A 12,986-nucleotide genomic window follows, 5' to 3' on the forward strand; every position below is an offset into this window, starting at 1 on the left:
GGAAGGAGAGAAAGTGAATGTATAAGGAATGAGTTTCCACTAGCTGTCACAATGAAGACGTGTAAAGATTAAAAGTCATAAGTTATTGGAAATGGTGTTTATTGCCATAAAGAAATGAATCAGGAAAATGAATTATGAGGAGAGAGAGAGAAAGAAAGAAAGAAACAGTGGAGTTGAAGATGCTACCCTACCTTGAAGTATCTGATTGGAGATGGTGGTGTTATGCTCAGAGCTTAATCTCAGAAATCAAGTCCTTTACATCTATGGATTCTTCTTCTGCAGATTCAACTACCTGCAGATGGAAAATATTTGAACAACCCTGAACCTGTGCTGAATATGTATAAAATACTTTTGGTCATTGTTCTCCAAATACTTATGACATATTATTCATAATATTCAATAGTCTAAGTAGAGATAGTCTAAACTATTATATGCATGCTAATATAAAGTAATATCACTTCAAAGATCTCAACATTCTCATGTGTGTATATGGAGGGGTGCTAGAGTCAACTCCTTTTTTCCACTGTTTTTATTAAGAACTTTTCTATTCACTTTACATACCAACCACAGATTCCCCCCCTTCCCTCTTCCCAATCCTCAGTCTTCCCCCCCAACACATCCCCCATCCCCACATTTTCCAAATCAAGGTCTCCCATGGGTAGTCAGCAGAATCTGGCACACTCAGCTGAGGCAGGTCCAAGCCCCTCCCCACTGCACTAAGGCTGTGCAAGGGGTCATACCATAGGCATTGGGCTCCAAAAAGCCTGCCCATGCACCAGGGACAGATCCCGATCCCCCTGCCTGGGGGCCCCCCAAACAGTTCGAGCTAAACAACTGTCTCCTGTTACCAGAGGGCCTAGTCTAGTCCTGTGGGGGCTCCATAGCTATTGGTCCACAGTTCATGGGTTTCCACTAGTGTGGCTGGTCATCTCTGCACATTTTCCTACCATGATCTCGACGTCCCCTGCCCACAGAATTCCTCCTCTCTCTCATTGGTTGGATTCCCAGAGTAGAGCCAACTCTTTAGCAAGGTACCAAGTTACATCAGTCTTGGGAAAATCAACAAGGGCTCTGAGCAGAGCAAACTGCAGGAACAAACTCATTTTATCATGTCTAAACATTCTTCCTTTATTTAGTCATTTGGATAGAGGATAAAAGAAATCATTAGGTTATTTACCCCAAATTTCTAACAAAAGTGTTTTTCTTTTCCAAATGGATGACATAGGTTAGGACATGAAAGGGCAAGTCTTTAAAGGGAATCCTAAAAACAATTGGAGAATTTTGTTATTTACTTCAAAAAACCATGGTCTCTCCAAATCAATATATTATATGCTGCAATTATAGCATTCTTAAAATATACGCCCAAACTCAGTGGTGAAACAGCGTTCTTTAAAGGCACTTAAGGAAGGAAGCATTCTCTCCTCTTTTTTTCCTCCCCACCTCCACTTTCTCTCCCTCAGATGTACTTATACTGCTTTGACAAACAGCACATCTTACAATTAAATTCTTTTCCAACAGAATGCTGGGAGCCTGAGCTGCCTTCACCCTCTTATGCAGAATACTTTCAAGATGCGCCCTGCTGATTAATTATACTGAAAGCAACTCTAATGATAGCTTTAGAAAACAGGATTAATTCATGAAATGTGGTCCAATGTGGGGACTCTTCAACCTGGCCTATGAAACCATCACAGCTCACTGGGCCAATATGTATCTTGACACATGCCTTGTTCTGAGCCTTGGCAGACAGTATGCATCCCTGAGAGGGGTTCCTTGGGGTGCCATTTGATGAGAGGTGGATGTACACTTAGCAGAAGTAGCTGCACATTAGGTAGAGCTGCCTCCGAAGAAACTGTAAAATGCAAACAAAGGTAGTTGTGAAGTATTTGGGCTGACCAGTGACAGCCTATTGTTGTTCTGGGAATGCTTATCGTTATGGGCACTTACAGCCAAAACTATTCTACTTTTTAACTTGTAATTTAGCAGGCTTTTGCTACACTTCAGCTACTTCTCTGCCACTCTTGCTCCTGGTCACTTTGCACTGTCTCAGCACGTTGACCTTCCTTCTTGTCCTGCATTTGTCTTTTCTGAGTACACAAGGGTCATTCCAGTCTCAGGATCTTGCCGCTCACAGTTTGAACTCCCTGGGAAATTCTGCTGCTGCCTGATTGGATAGCTACATACTCACTACTCAGACTTTGGACAAAACTGTCACTTCCTCAGAGAGACCTTTGCTAATCACAATCAAAAACAGTTCCTATTTGATATGACTTCCTTCTTATTTTTTCCTCAAATATATTATGTTCCAAAATTTGCTTTTATTGCTCACCTAATTGATCTTTTAACCTCTCTCCTTATGTTAGGGATGAAACTCCAAGAAGAACTCAACTAATAGAATCTGTTAAGAAATTACTCTGCATTTTGTTCATCCCTAATCCTCTAGTATATACAATAATGCCTGACTTACAGCATGCATGGGGTAGAATCACAGCTCATTCCTATGATTGACATGTCTGTAGTTACAAACTAGTAAGTGATGGGCTTGGAAATCCATTAGGGACTATCTAAACTTGGAATCCAAACTGTTGTTACCTTTGCTTGTACCTCATTTCTACATGGACATGTTATCTTCAAGTCCCTGGTGAGCACGGGATCCATCTCTATGTTTACCTCACTTAGTAAGCACAGTACCACTGAAACACCAGATACCCTCAGAAGTCATCAGAGGCATCCACACCCACTGGGGAAGGGACCAGCACATTGACAGCTCAGGAAAGACAGTAGCTGATCTGGTTTCTGAAGGTCTCCATCTCTTTCTGTATAGCAAAGGAAGTATCTGCTCTTGTCCTCCTCTTCAGAGAGGAGATAACTTTGCCCTGAGCCTCCAGTGTGGATTTAATTCAGTTAGCCACTCCCTGCCTCCAGCAGTTCCACTCTGTTACATCCTGGAGGTTCACTCGTCCTCCATAATTTTTAACGACTTATTTGGGATCTTTCAACCAGATAGAAACTAGCAATCAGGTACATTTCGGGGAATATCTCATTCCTTATCAGTCAAGGATATTTTAAAGGACAAAGTTAATGAAGACCTAACTGCTGCAGACCATTTTTTATGTAAATAATACTTAAACTGTCATCAGGCACCTCAAAACCCTCCATTTGGACTGGAAGAAACTAGCAGAAATGACAGGGTAGACTCAAGTCAGAACTGTACACTGTTGTGAGTGAGGACTCATTGAAAAGGCAGAGGCTTTGTTTCTGGCTCACCTATGCTCTTAATTGTCCTGTGGCTCTGAGGACACTTACAAATATCCCAGACCATAGTTTTCCAAGCTGTAAAATGAAATGTTGCCCAATTTGCAGTATCTTAACTACTGAGAATTTGTTACTGTTTTTTTTTTTATAAGACCCTCTATGATAACATTACTTTTCAATCTAATAGGTATTTTTGGAGGAAGAATCACACTCTCTGTTTTAAAATTATTCAAATGTAAAACTGCCACTTCAGAGATGTACACAGGCATGGCATAGCCAGTATTTCTATATGGTGTTGATATGGCCTCAGAAAAGCAAAGTTACTGAATAGTTGCATGTAGCCTTATTTTGATCATTGTTTTATTTATGATTATGTGTGCAGGTGGGTTTGTGTGCATGGGTACAGATACCTGTGAAGGCTGGAGGCTGCAGATTCCCTTGGAGCTGCAGTTGTAAGCAGTTGTGGATGCTGAGAAGCAAACTTGGGTCCTCTGCAAGATCAGTACATGACCTTAACAGCTGAACTCTATCTTCTGCACCAGGGCAGCCTTATTTGGGATGCATTTGCCCTTTGCTGTCTGCAATATTGCTCCCCTTTACTATGCTTGAGAGCTCTTAGTTGGAAGCCACTAGTTTGTTGAGTCTCTTGTTATTCTACTGTTCAACAAACTTGCTCAGTTTGGCAGAGAGGGTATAGAACTGTGGTCCTCAACCTTCCTAATGCTGTGACACTTTAATACAGTTCCTCATGTGCTGGTGACCCCAACAATAAAATTATTTCATTGCTACTTCATAGCTATAATGCTGATACTGTTATGAACTGTAATGTAAGTATCTGATGTACAGGATATCTGATGTATGACCCCAAAAGGGTCATGACCCCAGGTTGAGGACCATTGGTATATAGAATATAGGCTGTATGGGAAGAGGTTGGATCAGTGCTTTGAAGAATATAGAGACTATTTTGTATAGCAATTTCAGGTTTGCAAAAAAAATGACTCCATGGTAGTTCTTATGTGTAACTAGAATGCCTTTTCCTCAGTTTCCCTATAGTGTGATACATTTGTTGTAGAGTGCCAATGCCAATTCATCACCATTAACTAAAGCCCATGATTATAACAGGCTTCTCTTTGTGCTGTATGTTCCAGAGATTAGAATACACACAGTAAAGTTGCTATCCAACATTATACTATTGTACAAAATAGTTTCACTGCCCTAAATTTGTGTCCTCTACTGATTTCCCCCTCCCCTCCCTGAGTCCTGGCAAACACTGTTTTTTTTTTTTTTTTTTTTTACTGTCTCCATAGCTCTGCTTTTTGCAGAATGTCATTTAGTTGGAATCATACAGTGTATAGCCTCTTCAGATTGACTTTTCTCCCCCATTTAGTAATATGCATTTAAGATTCCTCCATGCCTTTTTGTGGTTTGACAGCTCATTTCTTTTTATCACTAAATGATATGCCATTGTATGGATTACTAGTTTGTTTATCCATTCACCCTTTGAAGGACATCTTGGTTGCTGATGTCTTATATTTAGTTGAAAATTTTTGATGTAATTGCAGAGGCACACACTATTGGTATAAGTGGCATTGAGAGATTCTCATATATCCTTTGACCAGTCTCCTTCAATTTTTGCAACATTATAGAACAATATTACAACCAGGACAAGGACCTTGACAGCATCTGCCATCTTTCTCCAGTTTCTCTGAATGTGCTTATACTACTCATTTGTGTGGGGGATATTTTTCAGTTCTATAAAATTGAATTGCAGGTATGTAGGTTTGTCTACCACCACAGCCAATGCATTGGGTATCGCCATCAGCAAATAATGGCTCATCTTGTTTTTCACGTTCTTTCTGGGTGTTCAGATTACCTTTTTTGGAGGATAGTGGTAAAATTGGTGTAGGACCCACCTCAATGGTCCCATTTAATGGAATCAAAGCTCTAGCTGGAACTTCCATCATTCCAAAGCACTGGGTATTTGGGATTCAACACATAAAATTGGTGATATAATAGTGACATTTTAAACTCCTCTTAAAAAAGTCCCCCTCTCCTGGCTCTGCATAATTCTTTGGAGATTAAGCCAGCTGTGTCAGTGATTTTATACTTTTTCTTCCTGTGTAGTATTCCACGAAATATCGCTCAGTTATGTTTTTATTCGTGTGCTTCAAGTCACAGTTTTTTTTCAATACCCTGTTGTTGAACTAGGGGAGATTGCTTAGTGGTTAAAGCATTTGCCTGGCAAGCCTGAGGTTGGGAGTTTGGACCTCCAGAAACCTGTATAAATATAGGGTAGGCATGGTGGCCCCCCTGTCATGCTAGCCACAGAAAGTAGAGACAGGGCAGATCCCCAGAGTAAGCTGGTTGGGAAGATAAACTCTATCTGTGAGATCTGGGGTTGATTAAGAGCTGCCTCTCAATTAGTGGAAGAATGAATAATGAGTCCCAATGTCAACCCTGAGCTCCCAGATGCACCTGGATACTCACTACAACAAAAGCCTGTCTGCACACACATGCACACCACACACACTTGTGAAACATGACAAAAGAAAAGAAATATTTGGCTATTAGGGTCCATGGATTAATGCAAAAATTCAATGAGTTGAAACCATAGAGAAAGATGCCATGAACCAAACTGTGCTCAGCATTTCCTTTTTTGGAAGCTTTGAAAATCAAGTTTGGGGTCACTCATGTATACTATCATGTCATCTGCAAATAGGGAAAGCTTGACTTCTTCCTTTCCAATTTGTATCCCCTTAATCTCCTTATGTTGTCTTATAGCTCTGGCTAGAACTTAAAGTACTATATTGAATAAGTATGGGGAGAGGGGACAGCCTTGCCTTGTTCCTGATTTTAGTGGTATTGCTTTGAGTTTCTCTCCATTTAATTTGATGTTGGCTGCACCCACATCTGACAGAGGGATGATATCCAGAATATATAAAGAACTCAACAAATTAGACATCAAAATGCCCAACAGTCCAATTAAGAAATGGGCTATAGAACTAAACAGAGAATTCTCAACAGAGGAAGTTCAAATGGCTGAAAGACATTTAAGGAATTGCTCAGCATCCCTAATTATCTGGGAAATGCAAATCAAAATGACTCTGAGATACCATCTTACACCTGTCAGAGTGGCTAAGATCAAAAACACAGAAGACAGCTTATGCTGGAGGGGATGTGGAGCAAGCAGAACTCTCCTCCACTGCTGGTGGGAATGCAAGCTTGTACAGCCACTTTGGAAATCAATATGGTGCTTCCTTAGAAAATTGGGAATCCATCTCTCCCAAGACCCAGCTATAGCACTCTTGGGCATATATCCAAGGAATGCTCAATCATACCACAAGGGCATTTGCTCAGCTATGTTCATATCAGCATTGTTTGTAATAGCCAGAACCTGGAAACAACCTAGATGCCCTTCAACTGAAGAATGGATAAAGAAAATATGGTACATATACACAATGGAGTACTACTCAGCAGAGAAAAACAATGACATCATGAGGTTTGCAGGCAAATGGGTGGATCTAGAAAAAATCATCCTGAGTGAGGTAACCCAGACTCAGAAGGACAAACATGGTATGAACTCACTCATAGGCAGATACTAGATGTAAAACAAAGATGACTAGACTGCTACACAACTCCAGGGAGGCTACCTAGAAAATGGGACCCTAGGAAAGACACAGGGATCACCCAATGACAGAGAAATGGATGAGATCTACATAAATGACCTGGATGACAGTGGGAGTAATGAAGGGCAAGGTTTGGGGGAAAGAAAGCTTAGGGGAGCAGGAGATCCCAGCTGGATCAAGAACAGAAAGGGAGAACAAGGAATAACAGACCATGATAAATGAAGACCACATGACAACAGGAATAGGCAGAGTGCTGGAGAGGTCCCCTGAAATCCACAATTATACATCCTTTGTAGACTGCTGGCAATGGTTGAGAGAAAGCCTGATCTGACCTAGTCTGGTGATCAGATGGCCAAACACCCTAACAGTCAAGCTGGAACTCTGATCCAATAACTGATGGAAGTGGATGCAAGGATCCTCAGCCAGGCCCCAGGTGGAGCTCCAGGTGTCCAGTTGTCGAGAAAGAGGAGGGACTGTAAGAGCGTGAATTGTTGAGACCAAGATTGGAAAAAGCACAGGGACAAATAGCCAAATGAATGGAAGCACATGAATTATGAACCAAAGGCTGTGGAGCCCCCAGCTGGATCAGGCCCTCTGGATAAGTGAGACAATTGAATAGCTTGAACTGTTGGGGAAGCATCCAAGCTGTGGGACCAGGACCTATCCTTAGTGCATGAGCTGGCTGTTTGGAACCTTGGGCTTATACAGGGACACTTTGCTCAGCCTGGAAGGAGGGGACTGGACCTGCCTGTATTGAATCCACCAGGTTTAAATGAATCCCCAGGGGAGTCTTGGCCCTGGAGGAGATGGGAATAGAGGGGAGGGGATGGGGGAAGGTGGGGGTGGGAGCGGGAGCGGGGAGGACAGGGGAACCCATGGCTGATGCGTAAAATTAAAACACAAATATAATAATAATAATAATAATAATAATAATAATAATGAAAAAAAAAGAAAATCAAGTTTGTAGTTTTTCAAAATTAATTCACCAGAATGACCAACTTATTAAGAAGATAATACTTATTTGCCAAAGATTATTAATTTAAACACTGACAGTGCTTTGATACCACATGTTTCCTCTGGTTTTAGAAATGCATGGAGATAGGAATTTTCAGTCCTTGTATTGGTCATAATCCCTTCTTCCATGCAAGCTGCTACTTTTGTTACTGTGATCTGCCATTGAATTTAGCAGCTTGTGTCTTTTTTTGAAAATCTTCTCATGAGACAGAGGTTATGCCTCATGAATCTTAGATGATATAGTTAGGACACACAAGGTCTCCTGTGTGACAGGGAGCGAAGGACAGCCTGAGAAATGATGGAGTGGGAGAGCTAACCAATCACAGAACTTTCTAGAAATCCTTCCTGGGAAGAGACATTGGGAAAATTAGATTAGTAAGATGTCTGATTGGCAAACTGCTTTCTAAGCAGCAAGGTTTCATTTATCGTCCAGCTTAGACTATAGCAGGGCTAAGACGGAGATGTCTTCTAGGAAGTGAAATTATTCAATCTAGTAAGAAGGACAATTCCCTAGTGTTCCCCATTGTGTTAACTTGTGTTTTGAGGGTAGGCCTGTCAACAGAGGTCTGGAGGGCAGAGGGCCTACTCCCTTTGCCTTCTTATTTAAAATGTGGTTCTTCTGGGTCCTTTTCATGAGACTCAGGAGTCATGGTGTCAGCGTTGTTTTGAACGCTTCATTTGGTGTTACCTGCAAAGGAAGAACACCCCTTCTCCAGCTACCGGTGTTCACCAAGTGCTCATGAGGACTAGGCTTGCCACTTAGATGACTTCAGCTTCACAGAATTAGCCTTTACAACCTGTGACTGTTATAAATGTCATCAGAGTGTCAGGGATTCTGGGATGAAGTAAAGGGTAAACTCAACCTCCAGCTGATGGCCAAAGTGACTTCAGTGAAGGAAGATAGCTATTTTGTGTGCCATCCTTTCAAATTCTAAATAGAGGGGCATGGTAATAACAATCACCTTTGGGGTATCAAGATCCAGGAAAGAATGCACTGGATCAGTTTCTGAGCTGCTGATAACAAACCAAGAAACTAAAATAGTGTAAATTCTCAAAAAAAAAAAAAAAAATACAGGTAGCTGCAAACATCCCCCTCTTTCTCCTTCTCCTTGCAGCTTCATACCAAATGTTCTAATTTGGAGGGCAGGGCTCAGAAGAAGCCACAGGACCTCACAGCATAGAACCAGCATGTCTGAAGATGCTCATCTGAAAAGCAATGCCCCTGTACACATTTTATTTAAAAAGTCCACTGATTAAAAATATACACATGTCCAGCCCTAAACCTGTATTTATTTCTGTAGATTGAACTCAACCTAGAGTTTGTCTTCATGAATAATTTGTTGCATATGATTTCAGAGCGATTTCAGGGGAGTGTCATCCAGTAGAACATTCTGGAGGATTTAAAATTCTGTATTTGCCTTGCCTAGTCCAGTGGCCACCAGCACTTGAAATGTGGCTACTTTGACTCAGGAATGGAATGTCATATTTTACCTAGTGTAAATTCCAACAGTCAAACTTTTGGGCAGTGAAATTATAGGAACTGGAGGGACTGGTTCCAACAGATACAGTAAAATGGTAGATACCAACATTTTCATGTTGATGCCCTCTTTTTCTCTGGGCAGTGGGATGAAGGGGGAAATAAAAAGGAAAGGGTAGTTGATTCCAAAAGGAAAAGAATCCTCTTTTGATATTTTGTCCTAAATTCAAGGTGTGTTCTATTGGCAAAATCTGGACATGATGAAGCCTTGTCAAGCTGGTCTGTCCTCCTAACCTGCCCCCACTTGCCAGAAGCCTACTGCTTCTGTGTTGGATCATGGAGGCTCATTGTCCATCTTCAATGGGCCTTAGCTTAGAATTGTGTCCCATTCCTCGCCACCCTTTTCATCTCCCAGACTACTTTTAATTGCTAGTGACTCTGTGAGTTAACTTCCGAAAGTACTTTGTTTAAATTCATCCCAGTTGTTTCCAAATTGGAATGGGAGAAATTATTTGGGGCTTGGAATATTGTGCCATGAGTTTTTGAGGGACATGTCATTCTAGTTTCTAGAATATGGAGCACAGGGACCCTTTATTCCCCAATGTCTGGTTCTGGCTGTGCCGACCGTTGAGTGGTCCTGTCGCACAGTTGGCTCTGTGGTTTCTCCTTACAAAGAAAAAAGGAAATGCATATAGTATAGTTTTCTTCCTTAGCAGGTTTTGGGGTACTTTTTCGCCATTTTTATTTAATGTCAGCAATTTAGATGACATTGTTTTAAAAGAAACCCAATATTGTAAGTTGTACTGTTTGTAGCGCTGGTGTCTTCCAGGTGTTTGATAGGATGCCATTGCTCTCTTCTCTGAAGACAGACGTCTGGGGTAACCACTTTTCATTTCCTGCCACTGGAAACAGATACTGTTTGGGATTTCCTTTTATAACTTGTTGAGCTAACGACTCCAGTGACCACTCAATTGTGGTCTTGTAGTAAATCAACATTTCTTTGAAAGACTCAGCTGTTATGTAATTTTTCAGTGTCTTACAAAGCCATTTCCCTAACTAAAAAGTGCCTCCCAGTTATCTTAATGATACTGTCATTGTATGTGATGGTTTTTGAAAATAGAGGAATAGACTGTTTTCTTTCCTTCTCCCCCTACTTTCTTATTTTGAATTAACCCACAATTGATGAGGGACAATCATAGCCTTCAGACCCTGTCACACCTGATCAGCTAATGATGAATATACAGAGAGCATGCAGCCAACTGCTGCATCAATCTCTGGTGTCCCTCTGTGAATGACTTGTTCTAGATGGAATTCTGACAGACTGAAGTGAGAACACACTGGATCTCAGGTAGCTTCTGAATTGTCAAGTGTGCATTTTAATACGATACTAAAAATCAACCCTGTGAGCCATATGTTCATAGTCTGTAGTTTATGGCCACCTCTCAGGAAAAGGAAGTTGGGCTTATTTTGCCAGAAAGCTTTTAGATGAAAATGAGGGACAGTAGGATGTTGTACTTTGACATTGAGGGTTGAAAACTGACAGGTCTGGACCAAGGTGCATACTTTCCCCTATGCTCATCAGGCAATGAAACCACAGCATTGCCCCAAAGAGTCTAGAAGTCCATGTCCCCTTAGCTAACTCAGAGAAAAGGCTGCCTCTAAAGCTAAGGGCACAGTATGTACCAAGTTTTGTAAAGCCATTCACCTCTTAAGCTAATGCCTCTAAAACTGGAGAACAATTAAATCGAGAGTCTTTCCAAGCAACTGGGGAATTGAGCAAAATAAATCAGAACTCTTCTGATTTTGCTCAGGAGGCTGGCCTCATTATAAGAGCAGATCTATTAGCCTTCTTGCCATTGTCTTTCATTTCTCAAGTGAGGTGATTCTAATTAAATTAATCTGCATGTCAATCTATTGGTGATCAATCAAAGAGCCCAAGGTTCCCCTATGCTGCTGGGTGCTTGTGGCTGACAGGGGCTGATAATGGAGGAAGAAATAAGCCAGTGGGCAAAGTTAATTAGTCAACATAATAGGTGGATTAAACAGGGGCTGTCTGATGGCCATTTCTCGTGTCAAAGCATGAGTTGGGAGCCAAAGCTGCGATTACAGGCAATTATTATATTTGGTTGTAAGAGGTCACATGAATAAACATATCTCTGTGGGGTTCAGTTTTAATCCCCCTCCACTTTTTAATATAAGGAGATATATAGGTCAATCCTGTTCATTGTTTTAGTCAAAGTTCTCAGAGGTGCATGTTTTTCTTGGACCCTTGTGGCAAGCCCGTTTGAGTCACTCTTAGATATGGCCTGGGCATCTGAGCTGGCATTTCGTCAGTTCTATGTTTTACTTTTTTCTCTTTGAAACAGATCTAAGACCCTTAATTAGCAAGTGTTTTTTGGGGGGTTGGCATGATGATAAGGGGTCTGAGGGAGGTATGAATATGATTCACCAAGCTAACATGGGACAGAAGAGTAAAATGCATAAGAAACCTCAATAAGACCCCCGGGAGAGGAGGACACAAGCAGACCCCAGCTTCTACTCAAGCCTGCTCATTTTCATCCCCTGTCTTTGTAACCCTGACACAGTAGGGAGGAGATACTTTAAAGGTTGAAAAGACTTTTATTTGCATGATCTACTGTGATATCTCCTTCAGTGTCTAAACTGAAGGGTAATTTAGGTGAAACACAGCCACCCTTGTGTAAAAAAATATATATAAAACTGTGCTAATAAAGACCGCCTTGTAAAAATTATGGTTAACAGGGTACCTTTTGCTGCATAACTATAAACTGTGCAATTTTACTTAAAACGGCATCAAAAGCGTTCCATGCCGAAGACCCACTCATCAATAGCGCCTCTTGTTAGACATGTACAACATAAGCACCAGTTATTATGTGAAATAGCTGTGCAATTTTCTTCAGCTCCCAGCTGTTATTTATTTAACTTGAGTTTATTTCCCACCATGCTTTTATATGAAAATGTTCATTCATTTTCCTCTCCTGTCTCCAGGTCGTGGTGTCTACCACAGTCAACGTGGATGGCCATGTCCTGGCAGTCTCCGATAACATGTTTGTCCACAATAATTCCAAGCATGGGCGGAGGGCTAGGAGGCTTGACCCCTCGGAAGGTACGCCCTCTTATCTGGAACATGGTAGGCGAATCATTTTCATTGGTTGGCATTGCTACTTTTAACTGTGACTTTGTGTGATTTCTTCCTTCCATTCCACCACATTTCCTGTTGTTATAAATTTTAGCATTTCTGGTTGAACACCACTGATGTGCTTTGCACTTTGACCCTGCAAAATAAGAAGCTAAGGACTTAAAGGCAGGAGCATATCTTTTAAGCATACTCTTTTTGGTTGCTTGTCTGTCTATCTTAGAATGCTGGTAACTTTTACTCTCAGCTTGGGAAGAGAGAGAGAGACCTGGACCAAGGAGCTCCCATTTGACTACAAAATGAGAAAAGGCCAATCCAGAGCTGAATAGGGAGAAACATCCAAACCTGACAGTGCATGTGAGACTACCTGTTAACTTCATTTGGAGATCTTGTTCAGAGTCCAGGGTAGTTACTCATCCTGCTGGAGTAATCAGGCAAAATGTCCCTCCACGCCCTTCATTCT

The 12,986-nt window shown here is 41.3% G+C and overlaps 1 protein-coding gene across 6 annotated transcripts in view; it reads left to right on the plus strand.

The window, feature by feature from the left end:
* The window catches only part of Ebf1 (EBF transcription factor 1), a 389,991-nt gene that overhangs the window by 254,872 nt on the left and 122,133 nt on the right, over nt 1–12,986 (plus strand). For 4 of the 6 annotated variants that reach the window (XM_036197564.1, XM_036197565.1, XM_036197569.1 and 1 more), the window contains exon 8: nt 12,376–12,517. In XM_036197564.1, coding sequence (XP_036053457.1) covers nt 12,376–12,517 — 142 coding nt within the window. The remainder of the gene's footprint in view (nt 1–12,375; nt 12,518–12,986) is intronic. The other 2 variants (XM_036197566.1, XM_036197567.1) reach the window with 1 other exon arrangement.

The sequence above is a fragment of the Onychomys torridus genome, chromosome 8 (assembly GCF_903995425.1).
Source record: "Onychomys torridus chromosome 8, mOncTor1.1, whole genome shotgun sequence".
NCBI classification, from domain to species: Eukaryota; Metazoa; Chordata; class Mammalia; order Rodentia; family Cricetidae; genus Onychomys; species Onychomys torridus.